Here is a 22,321-nt window from a genome sequence, read left to right on the forward strand (position 1 = left end):
CAGTGATAAGTACCCCACAGGGGAATACCTTCCTAATCTACTTTCACTTCTACTCTGCTTACTAAAGACTATTGCTACTCTAAGAACTATACTGTTACATCTAACATCTGCACCGCTACTTAGATTGCAAGCTCTTGAGCCTATTACCATCTTGTCACTGCACTAGCCTAGCATCTCCTGTACACTTCATCTGCTCTTCACTACCACCTGTTACCTGTACATGATTGCTATCCTAAGTGCTTACTATCACCATCTGTTACCTCTTACCATTGCTATCACTATCCACGCCTGTCCCCTCAGTATCACCTCTATACTTTCACATATAAACATATCACTCCAGGAACATCTTTAATGAGTGTCTGTGTTTGTGTATGTGCTTGCTGAGACAGGCTGATGCACAATGATGAGTTTTGAGAGTTGGATATGGTAGTTCAACACATCTCTACATGACTACTGAGTGTAACTTCCGCAGCTGCAAATCCACACCACACAAATAAACGCCGGAGCGTTACACAGAGACTGCAGACATGATACAGGAGATGGTCAGAGACTGCAGACATGATACAGTAGATGGTCAGAGACTACAGACATGGTACAGTAGATGGTCAGAGACTGCAGACATGATACGAGAGATGGTCAGAGACTGCAGACATGATACAGTAGATGGTCAGAAACTGCAGACATGATACAGTAGATGGTCAGAGACTGCAGACATGATACAGGAGATGCTCAGAGACTGCAGACGTGATACAGTAGATGGTCAGAGACTGCAGACATGATACAGGAGATGGTCAGAGACTGCAGACATGATACAGTAGATGGTCAGAGACTGCAGACGTGATACAGTAGATGGTCAGAGACTGCAGACATGATACAGGAGATGGTCAGAGACTGCAGACATTAGTACAGTAGATGGTCAGAGACTGCAGACATGATACAGTAGATGGTCAGAGACTGCAGACATGATACAGGAGATGGTCAGAGACTGCAGACATGATACAGTAGATGGTCAGAGACTGCAGACAGGATACAGTAGATACTCAGAGACTGCAGACATGACACAGGAGATGGTCAGAGACTGCAGACATGATACAGTAGATGGTCAGAGACTGCAGACAGGATACAGTAGATACTCAGAGACTGCAGACATGACACAGGAGATGGTCAGAGACTGCAGACATGATACAGTAGATGGTCAGAGACTGCAGACATAATACAGGAGATGCTCAGAGACTGCAGACATGATACAGTAGATGGTCAGAGACGGCAGACATGATACAGTAGATGGTCAGCGACTACAGACAGGATACAGGAGATGCTCAGAGACTGCAGACATGATACAGTAGATAGTCAGAGACTGAGGACATGATAGAAGATAGCTGAGCACTAGGGGGGCTGGAGAGCACAGATGAAGCAGAGAGCACTGGAGGAGCTGAAGGGCACGGTGGGGGGGGGGGACTGGAGAGAATTAAGAGGGGGTTGTAGGGGGTTGGAAGGTGCAGGGGGTGGAGAGCCCTGGGGGGGACAGGGAGCACTTGGGGGGTGAGCAGGGAAACCAGGGGGGTGGAGAGCACTGGGGGGGGGGACAGGGAGCACCTGGGGGGTGAGCAGGGAAAACCAGGGGGTAGAGAGCACTGGGGGGGGGGGACAGGGAGCACCTAGGGGGCGAGCAGGGAAAATCAGGGGGGTGAAGAGCACTGGGGGGGACAGGGAGCACTTGGGGGGTGGGCAGGGAAAACCAGGGGGTGGAGAGCACTAGGGGGGACAGGGAGCATAGGGGGGAGGGAGATGAAAAGCACTGTGGGGAGCTGAAGAGCATCGGGGGGGCTAAAGAGGGGGGTCTAGTGCACTGGGGGGGGGGGGCTAAGAGCACTGAGGTGGGGGGATTAGGAGCACTGGAGAGGGGGGTTAAGAGCACTGGGGGGCCAGCAAAAGAAGTTGTATAGGAGGGGGATGGGGCAGCTGCATATAGAGGAATTGATCTTTCCTTATTCTTCCTGGAGGAGGGAGAGGAGGAGAATCAGTTATTCAGCAGGCAGCTGCAGGAAGAATAGGGAAAGATGAATTCCTCTATATGCAGACGCCCCATTCCCCTCCTATCCAGCACACACACTTGGGCAATGGGCACTTACCTTCTTCCAGCCGAGGCTCCGCCCTCTTCTTCCCACCGAGGCTCCGCCCTCTTCTTCCCACGATGCACCGCCCCCTTATTCCCGCTGTGGCTCCGCCCCCTTATTCCCGCCGCGGCTGCGCCCCCCGCTAGCAGCCGGACTGAAGGAGCTGCCACTGCAGCTGCCTTCACACTGCGATAGGGATCTGTCAGAACACGCCGGGCAGGACACCGGCTGACACCCCCCAGTGTGTGGCACCCGGGGCGGGCCGTGGGACCTCCCCCCCGCCCCCCCCACATTGATACGCCAGATCTCTGTAAATTCCATGCAATGTATCAACACGTATGCGTATAACAGTCACTGAAGACCCCCATGAGCTAACGCGTTTTGAGGAATTCCATCTTCTTCAGAGCCACACGAGAAGACTGCCCGCACCCTTCTTATACAACAGAGAAGAAGCAATTTCAAATATGGGCGTTACCATCCCGCCCTGCTTGGGCGAGGTGTCTGCCATTGGCAACAGCAGCCACCAACAACCCCTGATCGTTTAAAAATAAAAAATAAAAATTATTGAATAACCAATATATTAGTATATACACACATATTCATTCATGGTATACACATTTATTTATGTGTGTGTGTGCATATACAAACTTGCACATTAGTATATATACACATGTACATAACTCCCTGGATGATTGATCACAGTCCATATATACACGGCCATTACTTACATTATCTGCTACCTTCATAGGTGTCATTGTTACTATCTTAAACCTTGATAAGGGTGAGGCACTCACGGGGTTGCAAAAGGTGCAATGGCCGCTCTCTTAACTGTCTGCCTGCTCTCGGGGCACCGATTGCCGTGTCCACTGCGCCCCATTGATAGTGGAATGTGTATTTCCATCTCTTGATTGGTGTGGCTGGAACGCACGCGGGCAATGCGGCTGCACCATGCGTTCCAGCCCTCACTGTGACCGTGATCTGAGTCCGAACACAGTCAGGTGATGTTCTTCCATCGTGAACGCACTATCTGGGCCTGGTCTGCATCTTGGTTAAGATAGTAACAATGACATCAATGAAGGTAGCAGATAATGCAAGTAATGGCCATGTATATATGGACTGTGATAAATCATGCAGGGAGTTATATACATTTGTATATATACTAATGTGCATGTTTGGGAGTGTGCATGTGCATGCACACACATAAATATATCTGTATACTATAAATGGATATGTGAGTATATACTAATATATTAGTTATTCAAAAATTTTTATTTTTTTTTTAAACAATCAGGGATTGTTGGTGGCTGCTGTTGCCAATGGGATGGCAACGCCCATACAGTCAGGTCCATAAATATTGGGACATCGACACAATTTGAATCTTTTTGGCTCTATATACCACCACAATGGATTTAAAATGAAACAAATATGTGCTTTAACTGCAGACTTTCAGCTTTAATTTGAGGGTATTTACAACCAAATCAGGTGAACGCTGTAGGAATTACAACAGTTTGTATATGTGCCTCCCACTTTTTAAGGGACCAAAAGTAATGGGACAGATTAATAATCATAAATCAAACTTTCACTTTTTAATACTTGGTTGCAAATCCTTTGCAGTCAATTACAGCCTGAAGTCTGGAACGCATAGACATCACCAGACGCTGGGTTTCATCCCTGGTGATGCTCTGCCAGGCCTCTACTGCAACTGTCTTCAGTTCCTGCTTGTTCTTGGGGCATTTTCCAATGAGTTCTGAAGCATTTGGCTGAATATGAGCAGATAATATTGCCCGAAACACTTCAGAATTCATCCTGCTGCTTTTGTCAGCAGTCACATCATCAATAAATACAAGAGAACCAGTTCCATTGGCAGCCATACATGCCCATGCCATGACACTACCACCACCATGCTTCACTGATGAGGTGGCATGCTTTGGATCATGAGCAGTTCCTTTCCTTCTCCATACTCTTCTCTTCCCATCACTCTGGTACAAGTTGATCTTTGTCTCATCTGTCCATAGGATATTGTTCCAGAACTGTGAAGGCTTTTTTAGATGTTGTTTGGCAAACTCTAATCTGGCCTTCCTGTTTTTGAAGCTCACCAATGGTTTACATCTTGTGGTGAACCCTCTGTATTCACTCTGGTGAAGTCTTCTCTTGATTGTTGACTTTGACACACATACACCTACCTCCTGGAGAGTGTTCTTGATCTGGCCAACTGTTGTGAAGGGTGTTTTCTGAACCAGGGAAAGAATTCTTCGGTCATCCACCACAGTTGTTTTCCGTGGTCTTCCGGGTCTTTTGGTGTTGCTGAGCTCACCGGTGTGTTCTTTCTTTTTAAAGCGGAGTTCCAGCCTTTTCTGTGTTTATTAAAAGTCAGCAGCTACAAAAAGTATAGCTGCTGATTTTTAATAAACACACATTCACCTATCCCATGGTCCAGCGATGCGGCCGCCCAAAGCCTCGCTCTTCTCCCTCTCTGCTCTGCGGCGCCGGTATCACTGGTGTGGGCACCCGGCTGTGACAGTTTGCGGCTTCACAGCCGGGTACGCACTGCGCATGCGCGAGTTGCGCTACGCGTCTTGATTGGCCGCCAATCTTCTGGGACCTCTTACATGTCCCAGAAGATTGCAGGGAGGGAGGGGGAGAGAAGAACTTCCGCTCAGGGCACTGCGGCGCTCCGAGCGGAAGTGGGAGCGGGTACCTGTCAAAACTAGGTACCCGTTCACCCCCCAAAAAAACGACACGCCAAATGTGGCATGCCAGGGGGTTAGAACTGCCTAAAGCTGAAGTTCCACTTTTGGGTGGAACTCCGCTTTAAGGATGTTCCAAACAGTTGATTTGGCCACACCTAATGTTTTTGCTATCTCTCTGATGGATTTGTTTTGTTTTTTCAGCCTAATGATGGTTTGCTTCACTGACAGTGACAGCTCTTTGGATCTCATATTGAGAGTTGACAGCAACAGATTCCAAATGCAAATAGCACACTTGAAATGAACTCTGGACCTTTTATCTGCTCCTTGCAAATGGGATAATGAGGGAATAACACACCCCTGGCCATGGAACAGCTGAGAAAGCCAATTGTCCCATTACTTTTGGTCCCTTAAAAAGTGGGAGGCACATATACAAACTGTTGTAATTCCTACACCTTTCACCTGATTTGGATGTAAATACCCTCAAATTAAAGCGGAAGTTCCACCCAAAAGTCGAACTTCCGCTTTAGGTGGTCCTAACCCCCTGACATGCCACATTTGGCATGTCATTTTTTTTGGGGGGGAGCGGGTACCTAGTTTTGACAGGTACCTGCTCCCACTTCCGCTCGGAGCGCCGCGGCGCCCTGAGCGGAAGTTCTCCTCTCCCCCTCCCTCCCTGCAATCTTCTGGGACATGTCAAAGGTCCCATAAGATTGCCGGCCAATCACGGCGCGTAGCGCAACTCGTGCATGCGCAGTGCGTACCCGGCTGTGAAGCCGCAAACTATCACAGCCGGGTGCCCACAGCAGTGATGCCGGCGCCGAGGGAGAGGATCGAGGCTTCGGGCGGCCGCATCGCTGGACCGTTGGACAGGTGAGTGAAATGGCTGGAACTCCGCTTTAAAGCTGAAAGTCTGCAGTTAAAGCACATCTTGTTTGTTTCATTTCAAATCCATTGTGGTGGTGTATAGAGCCAAAAAGATTAGAATTGTGTCGATGTCCCAATATTTATGGACCTGACTGTATTTGAAATTTCTTCTTGTTATCTGTTATATAAGAAGGGTGTGATTAGTCTTCTCGTGTGGCTCTGAAGAAGAGGGATTCCTTGAAACGCATTAGCCCACGGGGTCTTTAGTGACTGTTATACCCATACGTGTTGATACATTGGATGGAATTTACAGAGATCTGTGATGCACAATTTTCTGTTGCCTTTGTGAGTACAATACTTACCATGTTTTTATTCAATAAATTATTTGTCTCGGGATAATGCACTAGGTCGGTGCACCCTCTGTGTGTTTTGCATAGTTGCAGTGTTAGACTTCCCTAAGTCTTTGAGGGCAGCAAGACCGTGGTTACCCGTATCTAAGGGCAATGATGACATAAGCACATCCATCCGGAGGGGCCATTTTCCTAAGCGCAGGAGGCATTGTTGTGTAATTTTGATCTGTGTGTTGCCCTCCTGGTTGGAGAGAAGTCACTAGTTAGATCAGCTTCTGTCAAACAGTCCTGCTGGAAAACTTGTTGGCTGCAGCGGCTGATTGGTGTATTCTAAATGTGGAGGAGTCCCAACTGTCAGCATACAATAGCACACCGAGGAGGATTTCTCCATCCACCTCGCTTGTGTGGATGCAGGAATCCTATTTTTTTTTAGTTCAGCCAGCTGATTGCATTAAAAATATTACTAGTATGTACACAACGTGAGCCATGAGCACTAGACAAAATCCCATTCTATGATGTGGACTCACAAACTAATATCATAAAAGAGCATTAGACGTGGATAGGCTTCAGAATACTTGTTGTTTCATCAATAAGTTGGCTGAGAGTAGACTGATAACACTCAGCTCATTGTTACATAAATTATTGTTTTGCCAGAGTACCAGATTGCCAGCCAAGGCCTTCAAACCACTACATTAGATTTATTTAACATTGTAGAAGTACTGAAAACACATTTGGTAAAAAAAAAAAACGATACAATAACAGATCACCAAAACTCTTCCTATACAGTATTTATAATATTAAAAATTACCTCCATTCTCTTAATTCCTCCCACTCCTCTTCCCCCATAGTACGAAGCATCTACTGTGGGCCATTTCTTTTTGGGAAGACCGTCATCATCTTCTTCCTGTCCAGAAGAATACAGATAAAGAATAATGTTGCAAGTAAAACTCTGTATACATTGATAAATACAGCTTTAACTTGTATGTAAACCTTAACAAGAAACTAATTTTATTTTTAAGCTGGCCATACAGCTGGCCAATTGGCTGAACAAAAAATCTGAACCCATTCCCCCATCTACACATTCGATGTGGATGTGGGAATTCTTCGTGCTGTGTCATTGTATTCTGACAGTAGAACTTGCCTGCCGTCAGAATACACTGATCAGCACCACAGCCAATTGGGTGCATGCGCTGATCGAGTGAAAGTTTACAAACAAGCTGATTCATGAGAAATCGGTCAATAGATTGACTTGTCATGAATAAGAACAGCCATACGTGGATCGAAATTTGTTCCATGTATGGCCAGCTTTTGTCTGTTAAATTGAAAGTGTTTTGTTTCATCTGTTCAATAGTTTCAACAATTTGCTGTTGATCCAGCAGAAGTCCATTGAGCTGATAACTTTCTGCGCTCTCTGCTGATTATTACATTGTTCCCAGTTGTCTTTGTGGACTACAGAACACCTGCCCTTGTATTAGGGAGAAGAGGAGAGGATGTTCTGTATTTCTGTTCTAGAGTGACAACAGTGCTTCTCCATGGACACTGTACAGTAATGAGCAGCATAGCCACCCTAGGACAGGAAGTGCACTAGCACTTTTCCTGCAACCATCACATCTAAGGACTGGTAAGCTGCAATATATTAATTATTTTAAATAGGGTTCAACAACACAAATGCCATATATTTTCCATAATATTTTATATATTTGCAATTTTATTTTGCCTAAATTCCCAACAAACAGAATACAGTATATGAACATGCTGCGCACTACTTAGGCTCCTATTTTTAATGACGGCCAACACAATGATACTCCACACTATGCCTGGATGTTATCCTAAGGGTGTACAAATTAATATGAAATTCAGGAGCCAGTCTGTCCAATCAAGGAGCCAGCAGGATGTTTCTCAGGAGCTAGATCCATTGACAACAAGAGAAAATGTCAAAAATAGGTACTGACTGATATTTTCAAGAAGTGTTGGCTACCTGGCTCCTGGGATATGTCTAGCTCTGTGTTAACCTAAAAAAAAAAATACAATTGGTAATAGTAGCTTACTATTACTTTACTGGTTGCTATTATTTTTAGCTTAGACTCAATCCTGCTCCTGGGTCTAAAATTCCAATGAACAGAGTACAGTATATGAACATACTGCATATTACCTAGTCCTCTATTTATAATGAAGGCTGGATCATACCCTTCACAGGACATTGCAGTGTTTACTCCACAGTACTCCTACATTTTACATTTCATAAAAAAAGTGCGGAAAGTATTATGGAGCCTGCAGTGTCCTTCAGAGGGTTCTGTGCATATTATTGCAGAGAACACTCCAGGATAGGAGAAAAGCCCCATCACATGACCTGTCAAAGTTACGTGTCAGGGGTCTTCCTCCTCTTATCCTTTTCTCAACCACCCATGAATGGGGCTTCATTTGCGCCAGAGTTCTAAAAATAGCAAACCTGTTGTAAAGCACACATCTGTCTTCATAATTATCCCTCTTTTTTGTTTTTAGACAAAGAACAGCCTTATGGCTAAAGTTAGGCCATATCACAGTTTTAAAATGGGACACTAAGAGTTATTGCTTGTAATTAAATGTCAGACTGGTATCCTAGTGTTAGCAAGCATCGTCATCAAGTCTCCATTCTGTATTTTACATTTCCCTGCTTAACAATACATTTTATTTTTTAGGTTTTTTTTTGCATTGAACATAATAAAAGAAGAACATTCACTTTAGAGGGTTAGTTTGCCTCTTCAGAAAAGTAGGTGAACAAGCACCCTACACCCTCTCCACTCTCCCGGTCTCCACTGCATTGATCATAATGAGTTACACAGTTTCACCATTCACGCAACCCAGTACACCAGTCCTGTCCTTACTTTTCTTTCCATAGGAATGTTGGGTAGGATCAGAGCAGTTCTGATTGGTCAGCGCAGTCAAGGGCCTGTGTGAACCAACCAAAACTGCTTTGATCCATCCCTGCATCTCTAGGGAAAAAAGAGGAAGAAGAGTGTGGTTTTCAAACCCCAGGACTTGTGCACCGTGGATGGTGAAACTGTATCACCCACAGAGGTACAGTAAGTTCAGGAGAGACCGTAGGGGTGGTGAGGGTGCAGTATGTTAGTTCAACTTTTAATATTTTCTGCTAAATTGAATTATTTCTTTAAGCCTAGCAGGGCTCTTTCTTAGGCTCAGCTCTGGTACACAGACCAGATTCTTCATTTACTGGTTGTGCTAGCCCTAACTTGACATGTGACTATGGTATTTCTGTCAGTGGTGGAAATAAATATGTGGCCTATGATTATGCTGGCAGAAGATGTTTTTCTTTGCTGCCTATAGGCAAAGGCTTAGTGTGGCTAATGGTAAATTCATTCCTGGACATGTTGGCAGCAGTGATATGGTATGCCAGGACTACATTCTTCTTCTGACTATTGGTCAACTAGTGCTATCAGAACTATTTATTCCTGGAAAACACTTTCTGTTGATGATACAGACTGCACCAGACAGAAGACACAACTCTAAGACTACAAATCACTGGGCTTCAATAAAAAAAAGTTTAAACTAGTTTGCATCCTTTCACAATTCCAGGTCATTTCTAGAATAGCTTGGATGATAAGCTATGACAAAAGAATAAAAAAACTGTAATATCCTCCTGGGTACATTCCATTCCTGTAATAAATAACCTTTGATATCTTATGCTGGAAAGGTCATGTGTGAATTCCAGCCAAAAAGTTCTTGCACAATAAGTTTTATTACTGAACTGGGAGAAATATGGAGCAGCAAGGATAGTCTTTAATACTGTCTCAGTACAGGTTTCCTTTAAAGTAAAAAATCTTTTCTGTAAGTAAATTTTATATAAAACAAGTTATTATACTGTATTATGGACTTTTCCATTAGATGTAGAGAAAGAGCAAACAAGGGGAAAAAACAGAAGAAATTAACATTTTACTGCGCATGCACTGCGTAACATCACTGGCAGAGTTAAAAAATTGACTGCAACAGGTTTGGGTGGTGCTGGGATTCTAGAGACAATGAGCAGCTCTCCACACTACCCTTCATACTCAGTAGAGACATACTGTATATATTGACCCCAAAAAAGCCGGTAGATGACGGAGCCAACCAGCTACGACCCTAAAAATGTATTCTGTGCATGAAGGTAAAAACTCTTCAGTATACAGCCCCCCCGTAAACCCAATATTTATCTGAGCCTGATCTCAATTCAGAAATGTGCACACGAGGAGCTGTTCTCCTGGCTCTCTGCCTCCTCATGCCTGATCTCGATCCAGAGATGTGCACAAGAGGACCTGTTCTCCTGGCTCTCTGCCTCCTCACACCTGATCTCGATCCAGAGATGTGCACAAGAGGACCTGTTCTCCTGGCTCTCTGCCTCCTCACACCTGATCTCGATCCAGAGATGTGCACAAGAGGACCTGTTCTCCTGGCTCTCTGCCTCCCCACTGGCTTAGAGACAGTAGTGAAAGCCTTTGCCAATCATCATATACCTATAAAAGTGCTGCGCCAGAAATACTTAATCAATATATAAACAGGTGATATTGATGGTGTAATAAATATCAAAAGAGTCTAAAATAAAGTCCATAAGTGTCCAAATAAAGGTGAAAAGAAGAAGCTACCAACAAGGTAGTAAAAAAACCAAAGGTGGTAAGAAAATCATAAATATGCCGCTGTGCATATATCCCACCACCGGCTAGATTGGTCTCTCACCTAAGCCACAGACCCATAAAGGGTCAAAGATCGCATATATCAGCTGTAGCAGCCTGGGGATTATCCTCTCCTAGCTCTCTCGGACAGCCCAACATAGATCACTCAGGTGGGGATGGATGAACTCCAATCAAACTCAGAAATCGGTGTATATATAAAACAAAGGGGACATATATAGTGCTCTCCGTCTCAATACCAATGTCTTTATTAGATATAGTAAAAGGTACTCACATTTGGCGGCACTCAGCGGTGCACGCAATACAGACAGATACACATGCAGCTGGGACAAAGAGAAAGTACAACGTCAGGTACGTAGACTCCGCCCCCTATACGCGTTACGTCAGAGCTAACCAATAGCCTTCGACTTCTTCAGTAGGGGTCATCCCTACTGAAGAAGTCGAAGGCTATTGGTTAGCTCTGACTTAATGCGTATAGGGGCAGAGCCTGCATACCTGACGTTGTACTTTCCCTTTGTCCCAGCTGCATGTTTATCTGTCTGCATTGCGTGCACCGCTGAGTGCCGCCAAATGTGAGTACCTTTTACTATATCTAATTTGGTCTGATATGTCCCAGGCCCACCAGTGATAACGCAAGTCCAAGTTTTATTGTTCCGATTTTATCCATACGTTTTTATTCAGGATTTTTGTTCAGGATTTTTAGGGCATGATGCAATGTCAGCTCTTTTAGAGTTTTTGAGATTTTATTCCATTAGCGCCAATTCGTTTTTTGTATAATATTTCTGTAAGTATTTGGTGAAAATACCAGAATTGGCTGCGGATGGTGTAGGACTTTGTCCTAATCTCATACCATTTAAATAGGGATTTACCATTCATAATACACCAACAGCTCATCCGGAGTCCCTCTCATTCTGATACCTAAGTGGCAGCGCATATATCACCTCTTTCTTTTAACATCTGCAGCCACTGTACATAGTTAGTCAGGTTAAAAAAAAGAACTATAGTCCATCTAGTAGACCATTCAGTGTTTGAATTAACAATCATTACTCTGAATACGGTCTTTTAGTCAGTTTCTTTTCCATTTACAAACTGAATTTGCTAAGTTTGCAGACTTCAATTTACACATTAGCATCGTGTGGGGAACTGTATCAAACGCATTGGTACAATGCTGGCTGCTATTGTCATTGATGGAACACGAGCGGCCATGTCTATGGTGCTTGTACACAGGGCCAAAGTGGACTTAGGGAGCAAAATGGAAGTGCATGATACATTCAATTTAGAAAACAAGAGATAGGTTTTAAAGAATATTTTTAAATTAATCTACTGATGCACCAAATAGGAGTCAATAGTGTATTTACATTTTTTGGAAGGGTTTAATTATAACTGAACAGTCAGTTTTTAGTTGAATTGGCTCTTTCGTTACCATTCTTCTATTTGTATTTACTGCACATGAAAGAGGAATTTTCTCCAGTGTTCTGTTCCTTTGTATGTGTTTTCTTCATTCCTGATGTTTCCCCATCTCTCTCCTCTTTTCCAAGCAAAGACATAAGTTCTCACAACAGGAAATGCCAGGAGTCAGGAGATCTTCCTCACAAACCCAAGACACGGATAGAGATTCAGTACCTGCCAGGCAGGGAGGGAGCTGTCATAACAAGCTCACCATCTCTCCTTACTGTTTATGAACAGTGACTGGAAACCATAACTGTGCTTATTGGATGGGAAAATAAACACGTAGCTGCTCCACCACACAGCTCATAATTCAGTCAAGGGTCAGAGATTGGTCAGCATTTAAACATGACTTTATTTCAGCACAGGTAAAAAGGGAATGTGAATGAGCTGCTGGAGGTTCTTGACACCAGTTCATCCAGCCAAGCCAGTATTCTTCCCAGACGATGAGTGAGTTCTGCAGTTTTACACTGAAATTCTTGCTCTTTGATTAAGGCTGGCCATCCATGGATCAAAACAAACAGATTCCCCAATTAATACAAGTGAGATTAATGGAGGAATCCTCCTCACCTTGCTATTGTATTCTGATAGCAGGGACTCCTCCGCTGTCCAACAGTCTCCTTTGGGAGAAGTGGAACATTGGAGCAGGAACAACCCTGTTGAACAGTCTGAATTTTGACCCATTTTTGGCAAGTTTAAGATTAAAGTCCAACTTGATAAATTGACATTTAATATGCAGCCTGTCATTTCCCTCCAGTCCTCATGGGATGCAGCCCATGGTTTCTGCAATGTATGTACACTGTGCATCTAGCCTCTCCCTTAGCAGCCTCAGCATAGATATGCCTCCTACACTTTGTCAGGCAGCCAACAAAACATTTTTACACACTTCCTGTGTTGCTGTTGGAGATTTTTCCTTACATCTTGTCCAGTAAACCCGTTGTCACGAGAAAAGGAAGTGAGGGGAGATCATAGACTTCCCCACTCTATCCCCCCCCCCCCCCATAAAAATTATTGGCTAGAAATACACTATCATTTCCACCCGATAACAACTTATCCTTAAGGCCTAGTTCACACCTGTGCATTTGATAGTACATTTTCAGTTTTGCAGAAACACACTACAGTCCATTTAAAGTGGTTTACTATGGGTCACGTCCACAGCTGTGCATTTTATGGAAAGGGCCAGGGACTTTTTTGGGGTTTCTGGTTCCATAGACATCAATGAATCAAAAATGTGTACTGAAAAATGCAAAATAAACCTGGAATATGCAAACTGCACCCTATGAACCAGGCCTAAATCTGTTTTGATGTAAAAAAATTGCAAAGTGATACAGTGGTTTTATCAGACTGGTAACACTGGTGGTGTGCAGGAACAGAGAATAGGAGTGACTCACTAAGACCACATGCACACTTGACACTTAGCCTGTTCCTGTGCTCTTCTTGCACTGAAGGCATTAATTCCTGGTTGCATACAATCCTAAACGTTGGTACCACGTGGTACACTGTCCAGCCCTGTCCAGCTGCAGCAGCTTTTAGCCTCTGATATACTTTTACAGGTTGCTGGCAGTAGCACTGGATGGTGTACCTGTGCCTTACACCTGCATGAAAACGCTGGAATTTCAGGCACAGTGGCTAAACCCCCAGTGTGCATGAGACCCAACCAGTGTGACTGACTAATTACATCAGATCAGCTGTTCTTTAGCACTAAGTGCTTGTTTTACGGCACAAGTTAAGTTATTGCATGTAAAAGCACAGTATACTGTATGTGTGTGGGGAAATGCCATTAACTGTTAATTACATCCAGGTGGCATACCTACTGTAGAGAGGCATGACATTCTGCCCTAGGTACAACTATGCAAGGGGGGCTCTAGCCCCCCCCCCCCCCAGATTCCCAATACCCTGTTGCCCACGGCTCTGCAGACTCACCCCCAGCAACCCTGTCATATGTAGACTGTATTGTATAGCGGCGGTACAGAGCCAAAATAATTTCTCTTAAGCTCCTCCTTAGCTCTGATGTGCCAGTTAGGGGGAAGCTTATGGCACTTTTCCACTGCAAGTACCGGCTAGTACCGCCTCGGCTCTACTCGGCCCTGCTTGGCCCGGTTTGCTTTTCCACTGCAGTACCGCATGGTACGGTGTAGGAACGGTTCGGTACGGTACGGTATAGGTTTGCTTTTCCACTAAAGTAGTACTAAAGTTAAGTGGGTGGGATAACAACGGGGTGGGTGTGATTCTCTGACCAATCAGTGGCTAGTAGTGACTGCATGCAAAGGATTGTGGGATATGGTACCAGTTTGGTACCTGTTGGAACCACAATCGAGTAGGTACTGTTTTTTCAGAGCCGTACCGTACCGTACCGTTCGGTTCCATGCAGTGGAAAAGCAAACCTATACCGTACCGTACCGAACCGTTCCGACCCTATACCATGCGGTACCGCAGTGGAAAAGCACAAAAGCGTGCCGAGCCGGTACGGTTCTATGCAGTGGAAAAGCGCCACTAGGGGACTTGCTGGGGAAATGGGGAGGCACAATTTTTAAACCGGAAGCCTTAGGTTTTGCTGGTGGGGGCAGGGGTGATTTCTGGTAGATAGGTTTTGCTGGGGGAGTGGGGATTTTTGATGGCTGGGGGGTTTCCTGGGGGATAGGGTGGGGATGAGGATGAGAAAGGAGTTCTTGCTTGGGGAAAAGGGAGGAGCAATTTCTGGTTGTATAATACTAAATTTGCCTGTTGTCCCTCTATTGGCATGATTGCTTTTACATTGTCACAATTGCTGGTTTGTTGTCCATATACAGTCATAATTGCCGGTTGTTGCCTCCATAAAGATATAAATAATCAATTGCCCATATTGTCACATACACTATGTGTATTTATTACACATTGTCACAATTATCTGTTTTCTGCCTGCGTATCGTGGTGATTTGCTGCATGCATATTGAAACAGTTGACTGTTTTGTGTGTATTGTATGCAGTGGCCCATTGGAGACCCAGGTATTGTCAGGATAGCCATTTTATGCCTATGCACTGTGAAGTTGCTGCTGTTGGATAATAAACCCTTGAATCTTAAATTATTTAGAATGCAGTTATAATTCCCATTTTTCACCATTGTTCGCTCTCTGTGTGCTGTTTTTAAAACCCTGAATTTTATTTGTTTTTAACAACATAATTATGTTTAAAATGTTAAGAAGATCTTCACTGTCTCCATTTATTTTTGTCTGACAATTTTTTGTATTTATTTCATTTATTATTATTATTATTAATAAGGATTTCTATAGCGCCAGCAATTTACGCAGCGCCATATATATATATATATATATATATATATATATATATATATATATTATTTACTACTGAAAATGATTTTGATGTATAGAGATTATTTAGAAGTGTGCGTGCTAAAGAAATGATCTTTCCCTGGGTGGCTACTGTGCTAGGTATGCCACTGGTACACACCAAATCTACAGTACGCTGCAGTGTTCCTGTGCTGTAGTGCACCACAGGGCACAGATGCACATGCTCTGCATGTAGGGTACACTTCCACAAACAGAATAAGATTTATTGTTACTTGCATTAAAGAGGTTGTAAACTCGCAAAAAAAACTTTTGCTCATTGCAATCCTAATTTTTAAAGCTATTGATCGCTGCCTGTCATAATCTCCTTACTTGTTTAATCTTCTTGTAATCCGTCTTGCAATGTTTGATTGCGTCAGCGGCGCATGCGCTTTCCGTCCTTAGATTCACGGCACACTCTGTGTGATGTCTCCCACTTGACATCATGCCGTGTATGCGAGTTCCGCTCTCAGCGGCACAGCTTAGAACTCTCGCGATACTGGCAGTCATTACCCAATCCCTGCTGCTTCTCTAATGACCGTGTGATGAGATTTCGGCAGGGGAAACAAGGAAGGGCGGAAGGGGAGGCAGGCAACATTACTCAAGATGGCGCAGCCTAATCCCGGAAGACAAGTTTTTTCAAACTACTAAAAAATAGCAAGTAAGAGGCGTTTTTACATCCATTACACTGTGCAATGATTGAAAATATGTTTTATAAGGACTGTACATGAAAAACTGGAAACGGAATGCAGAGTTTACTTCCTCTTTAAGGTACGTTGATGGCCCTTTGAAAACAAACGCACACCCTATTCTGACACTGCTAGATAAAGCAAACAATATAACAGTTCCTCCTCATTAAAAATGGATATATGCAGAAAAGTTGAGTTGGAATGTTATTGTACATTCCACCCTGTGTGTGTTCTGCATGGCTATACATATACATGATGATTACAGAAAGGAGAAGCAGGAAGGAATAGACCTAATGCACAATGATGAGTTATTGTGCACATGCACCGCTAAAGCAACCTGAAGATAGATGCAGCTCAACTTAACCCACAAATATTCATGCACGGTGTGAAGAAGACTGCACAATGTAAAAAATGTTAGATCTTAATGGTGTTTTTCAACACATACCAGCAGAACACTAATGAGTTCTAAATTTTCCACGCCCTCCCGTTCCATAAAGCGTTCGCCTCATCTGGTTCTAATCTGTAAACCCCACTCTATTTTCCTCCCAGTAATGAGAAGTGGAAAACTGACTTTTCTTTTTTTCTTTTCTTCTTTGCTGATATCTGGCAGAACGTTTAAACTGAGAAACCGAAAAAATAAATTTCAAATGACTTTCTAAGTTTGAGGCTAATGAGAAGAATAACTTTAGGAGCTTTATACCTACACATACGATGTAGCCGCATTTTCTAATGTTAACCACTGCAGCCCCGGAAGGTTATACCCCCTTAATGACCAGGCCATTTTTTTCGGCACTGCGTTATGTTAATGGAAAATTGCGCGGCCGTGCAACGCTCTACCCAAATACTATTGTCCTTTTTTTTCCCCACAAATAGAACTTTCTTTTGGTGGTATTTGATCACCTTTTAGATTTTGTGCTATAAACAAAATAAGAGCGATAATTTTGAAAAAAAAAAAAACGCCATATTTTTTACTTTCTGCTATAAAACATTCCCAATAAAACATTTTTAAAAATTAATTTTTTTAATCAGCTTAGGCCAATTTGCATTCTGCTACATATTTTTGGTAAAAAAAATCCCAAAAAGCGTATTTTAATTGGTTTGCGCAAAAGTTATAGCGTTTACAAACTACGGGATAGATTTTTGGACTTTTTATTTATTTAATTTCTTTTTATTAGTAATGGCGGCGATCTGCGATTTTTAGTGGGACTGCGACATTGCAGCGGACAGATCGGACCCCCTAACTGACATTTTGACACTTTTTGGGGACCAGTGACACTAATACAGTAATCAGTGCTAAAGAATATGCACTGTTACTGTATAAATAACACTGGCAGGGAAGGGGTTAATACTGGGGGTGATTAAAGGGGTTAATTGTATGCCTGTATTCTTACTGACTGTGTGTGTGTGTGTGTGTGTGTGTGGGGGGGGGGGGGGGGTTCTGTGACAGGCACAGACAGATCACAGTTTCAGCTTAGCTGAAACTGCTGATCTGTCCCTGCCTGTCTGAGAGAAGATTCGCCTGCTTTGTTTACATGAGCAGGCGGGTCTTCTCTCGGTTTCCCGGACGATCGCAGTAGGAAGGCTCCTGCTGTGTTTAGACAACTCCCGAAACTCCCGATGTGTTTAGACAACTCCTGAAACCACATGCACTCCAGTCACATAGTACTATGTGACTGGATGCAGCGAGCCGCCCTGCCGCAGTAATATTACAGCGGGCGGTCGGCAAGTGGTTAAGTATGTGTAAAACTGATCTTAAAGTGAAACTTAACGTGTTACATCATAAAAAAAACAATCAATAAATGGTGTATTACAAGCTGTTCATACTCACTCAGACACTATGAGATTAGTTTTCTGTATTCTTAAAAAGACCTGGTTGATCCTGCTGCTCTCTATCTCCCCAATTAAGCTAGGGATTATGCAGCTGTGATGGCACCTCTGCACATGCTCAGTTTTCAGTGAGTTTCCATGCTGAGCATTTGCTCCCTATCACTTCTGAACAGCCCGTGTATAGAGTCACACATGTGGGCTTTTATACAATGGTAAATAACAGTCCACTCCCTCCCTCCTCCTCCATGCCCACTAACCAGCTAAACACAATGGGATATTACATGTAGATTAATGGTGGCTTCACCTGCCTCTTATTCTAAGACACAGGATGGAGGGGTGTGACACAGTCTGTGACTGGCAGAAATCAACCCACACCATGTTATTTCCACAAAATAATAAAGATTTGATTTCAAATATACAGTATCTCACAAAAGTGAGTACACCCCTCACATTTTTGTAAATATTTTATTATATCTTTTCAAATGACAACACTAAAGAAATTACACTTTGCTACAATGTAAAGTAGTGAGTGTACAGCTTGTATAACAGTGTAAATTTGCTGTCCCCTCAAAATAACTCAACACACAGCCATTAATGTCTAAACCCCTGGCAACAAAAGTGAGTACACCCCTAAATTAAAATGTCAAAATTGGGCCCAAAGTGTCAATATTTTGTGTGGGCCCCATTATTTTCCAGCACTGCCTTAACCCTCTTGGGCACGGAGTTCACCAGAGCTTCCCAGGTTGCCACTGGAGTCCTCTTCCATTCCTCCATGATGACATCATGGAGCTGGTGGATGTTAGAGACCTTGCGCTCCTCCACTTTCCGTTTGAGGATGCCCCACAGATGCTCAATAGGGTTTAGGTCTGGAGACATGCTTGGCCAGTCTTTCACCTTTATCCCCAGCTTCTTTAGCAAGGCAGTGGTCGTCTTGGAGGTGTGTTTTGGATCGTTATCATGTTGGAATACTGCCCTGCGGCCCAGTCTCCGAAAGGAGGGGATCATGCTCCGCTTCAGTATGTCAAAGTACATGTTGGCATGTTGGCATTCATGGTTCGCTCAATAAACTGTAGCTCCCCAGTGCCAGCAGCACTCATGCAGCCCCCAGACCATGACACTTCCACCACCATGCTTGTCTGTAGGCAATACACACTTATCTTTGCACTCCCCACCTGGTTGCGGCCACATAGGCTTGACACCATCTGAACCAAATAGGTTTATCTTGGTTTTATCAGACCACAGGACATGGTTCCAGTAATCCATGTCCTTAGTCCTCTTGTCCTCAGAAAACTGGCTTTCTTGTGCATCATCTTTAGAAGAGGCTTCCTTCTGGGACGACTAATTTGATGCAGTGTGCGGTGTATGGTCTGAGAACTGACAGGCTGATCCCCCACCCCTTTAACCTTTGCAGCAATACTGGCAGCACTCATACGTCTTTTTCGAAAAGACAACCTCTGGATATGACGCTGAGCACGTGCACTCAACTTCTTTGGTCGACCATGGCGAGGTCTGTTCTGAGTGGAACCTGTCCTGTTAAACCACTGTATGGTCTTGGCCACCGCTGCAGCTCAGTTTTAGGGTCTTGGCAATCTTCTTATAGCCTAGGTTATCTTTATGTAGAGCAAAAATTCTTTTTTTCAGATCCTCAGAGAGTTCTTTGCCATGAGGTGCCATGTTGAACTTCCAGTGACCAGTATGAGAGAGTGAGAACACCCAATTTAACACTCCTGCTCCCCATTTACACTTGAGACCTTGTAATACTAATGAGTCACATGACACCAGGGGAGGAAAATGGCTAATTTGGCCCAGTTTGGACATTTTAATTTAGAGGTGTACTCCATTTTGTTGCCAGGGGTTTGGATATTAATGGGTGTGTGTTGAGTTATCTTGAGGGGACAGAAAATGTACACTGTTATACAAGCTGTACACTCACTACTTTACATTGTAGCAAAGTGTCATTTCTTCAGTGTTGTCAAATGAAAATATTTATTAAAATATTTACAGAAATGTGAGGGGTGTATTCACTTGTGTGAGATACTGTATATTTGTATGACAATTTAAAACAGTTCATTAATATTATTTATTTATACACCATATTCCATAGGCTGTTTTTTTTATTGTATTTTGAACATGCGACCAGCAGCAGGAGACTAGAGGCTCCTTCTGCTTATGTTTCCCTGCAGACAGGCTGGGAAAGATCTGGGTCATGTGACAGCTGTATACTGACTAGGAAAGAGGTACTTAGATGTTTTTTTTTTATTAAAATAATTACAGTGCCTTTATCCACATACAGAAAAAGAAGGAACAATGTAAATTAACAGTCTATGTTTAGTATCACTTTAAGTCTGATATTAAAAAACTGTGAGCAGTTGGGCTCTTTATTGCAGAAGAGACATGCAATAACTCATCTCCAATAAATAAACCTACCTGCCTGCTCACAGTCTTCTGTAGATTGTACATTGAGCTGTGCATGCACAGCTCAGTTTACATTATGTCACAGGGCCAGGATTCTGGGAGGATGTCAGACCCCATACTAATGCTGCAATTCCCCCTTAGAAGGTCCAATATTAGAAACTTATATATGCGTGCGCCCACACTATGAAAGGGGGGGGGGCACAGAGCAGCTACAGTGGTGAATTAAACATTGTTGCAAGAAAAGCATAGGAAAGCTGCATAATCAGAGACTAAGGTCAGTTAGGAAACTATACTATCATTTTGATTGCTAGCTCTTTGTGCAATTATTCCCTTTTCTGCCCTTTTTTTAATTATTATCGGGGACTTTTCAAAACATATTTTTTGGTTAATTTGAGGTTGGTGGTCACTTTGAGCATGCTGTACCATCCATAGCAACCTTTTCTTTTTTCTTTGCTGCAAGGCACTCTTTTAAAAATGAGAGCTTTGGTATCTGGGCGGCATATTTTCTTTTTCTTTTTTTTTCCAGCAATATATTATTGTTTTTTATTTTATGTTTTTAGAGACATTATTATAAGTTAAACTGCTGTTTATTCAGCAGTTTTGCTCATTGATTATATTTAGTCAATGATGTGACCTGGAATCCCAGCTGTCTGTTTACCTTACAGCAGCCAGGGATCTGTCATTTAGCAATGGGAGTATGGAAGGAAAACTCCTGGAGCAGTCGACTAGAGTGCCTGGCCACAAAATGAGAATTTCAGCAATGTACCATTACCATGATAAAACATGGCACAGATGCATTGAAGCCTGTTCATCAGAAAACAAAACACACTTCCACCCCCGTGTGATGGGCACCCCCCTAGTGTGTGATGGGCTACAGGTGGTACCCATAGCCACAATCTGCACCTGGAAGTAGTGGGACCCATTTAATGGGAAGCAGGGAAATAAACTCCAATAACAGTAACATAAAACACAATTCAGTTCCCATCTCATCCAAAAACATTTTTATTACTGCAGGACTGTTTTGATGCAGAATACACCAGTGTAGTACCTACTACATGGGTAAGACTAAAGCCTCGTACACACGCACCGATTTTGGCCGTAAATTTTCGGCCAACGTCCGATCGGCCGATTGTCGGCTTGTTAGTATGATGCTTCCGACAACCGACTGCGACTTTTCAGCCGAACAAAATCTGGTGTGCATGCTATAAAATTTTTGTTGGCCGTCAACAGAACGGCCAATTGTTCGTCAGTCAGTACAGATTTCGGCAGACAAAAATCAGATGAGCAAGACTGGGCATGCTCAGAGAAGAAAAAACCCACGGAAAGTAAACATCACGTGACATCACTTCTGAAGTTGGTTGTTGTTGGCCGAAAAAATTAGTGTGCAGTCTAGCACATTTCAACCAACACAACAACACTGGACAAAAGTCGGCCGATCGGTTGGCCAACAATCGGTGCGTGTGTATGAGGCTTAAATCCATATTTTGAAGAAGAATTGACAACCACAGTTCTGCGATTCTGTGGCAAGGTCTGTTATAGAAGGTCAACTAAGAGTTATATACATTATGCATAGAGAATGATATTTTTAGAATCTGGACACCTGGCAATTGATATACTGTATATATATATATATATATATATATATATTTTTTTTTTTTTACTTCTGTCTGTGTAAACATATATGGTTATTTCCTCTGTGGTGTATGCCATCCTTATTCAACCATGGTGCCTATGCTCCCCGGGATGTCTTCAGGTTTCTTCAGGGGTGCCTTGACAAAATGCCTAAAAAATGCCCAAAAATTGTATAAAAGGCAGTGGGTGGATCAAGCCTGTCATTTGTTTACACAAAGCCACAGGTTTTTATTGTGCACCATTATCCATTAATACCTTCCAGTAGAGCTGAACAATTCTGTATAAAATGAGATTCACCATTTTATTT

At 43.2% G+C, this 22,321-nt stretch overlaps 1 protein-coding gene across 1 annotated transcript in view; it reads right to left on the reverse strand.

Annotated features, from left to right (window-relative positions):
- ANTXR1 (ANTXR cell adhesion molecule 1) overlaps positions 1-22,321 on the reverse strand; it is a 313,258-nt gene that overhangs the window by 104,344 nt on the left and 186,593 nt on the right. Inside the window, exon 15 of the mRNA XM_082254810.1 lies at positions 6,830-6,925. Within this exon, the coding sequence (XP_082110936.1) occupies positions 6,830-6,925 (96 nt within the window). The remainder of the gene's footprint in view (positions 1-6,829; positions 6,926-22,321) is intronic.

This window comes from Pelophylax lessonae, assembly GCF_965119305.1.
Source record: "Pelophylax lessonae genome assembly, chromosome: 4".
Lineage (NCBI taxonomy): Eukaryota > Metazoa > Chordata > Amphibia > Anura > Ranidae > Pelophylax > Pelophylax lessonae.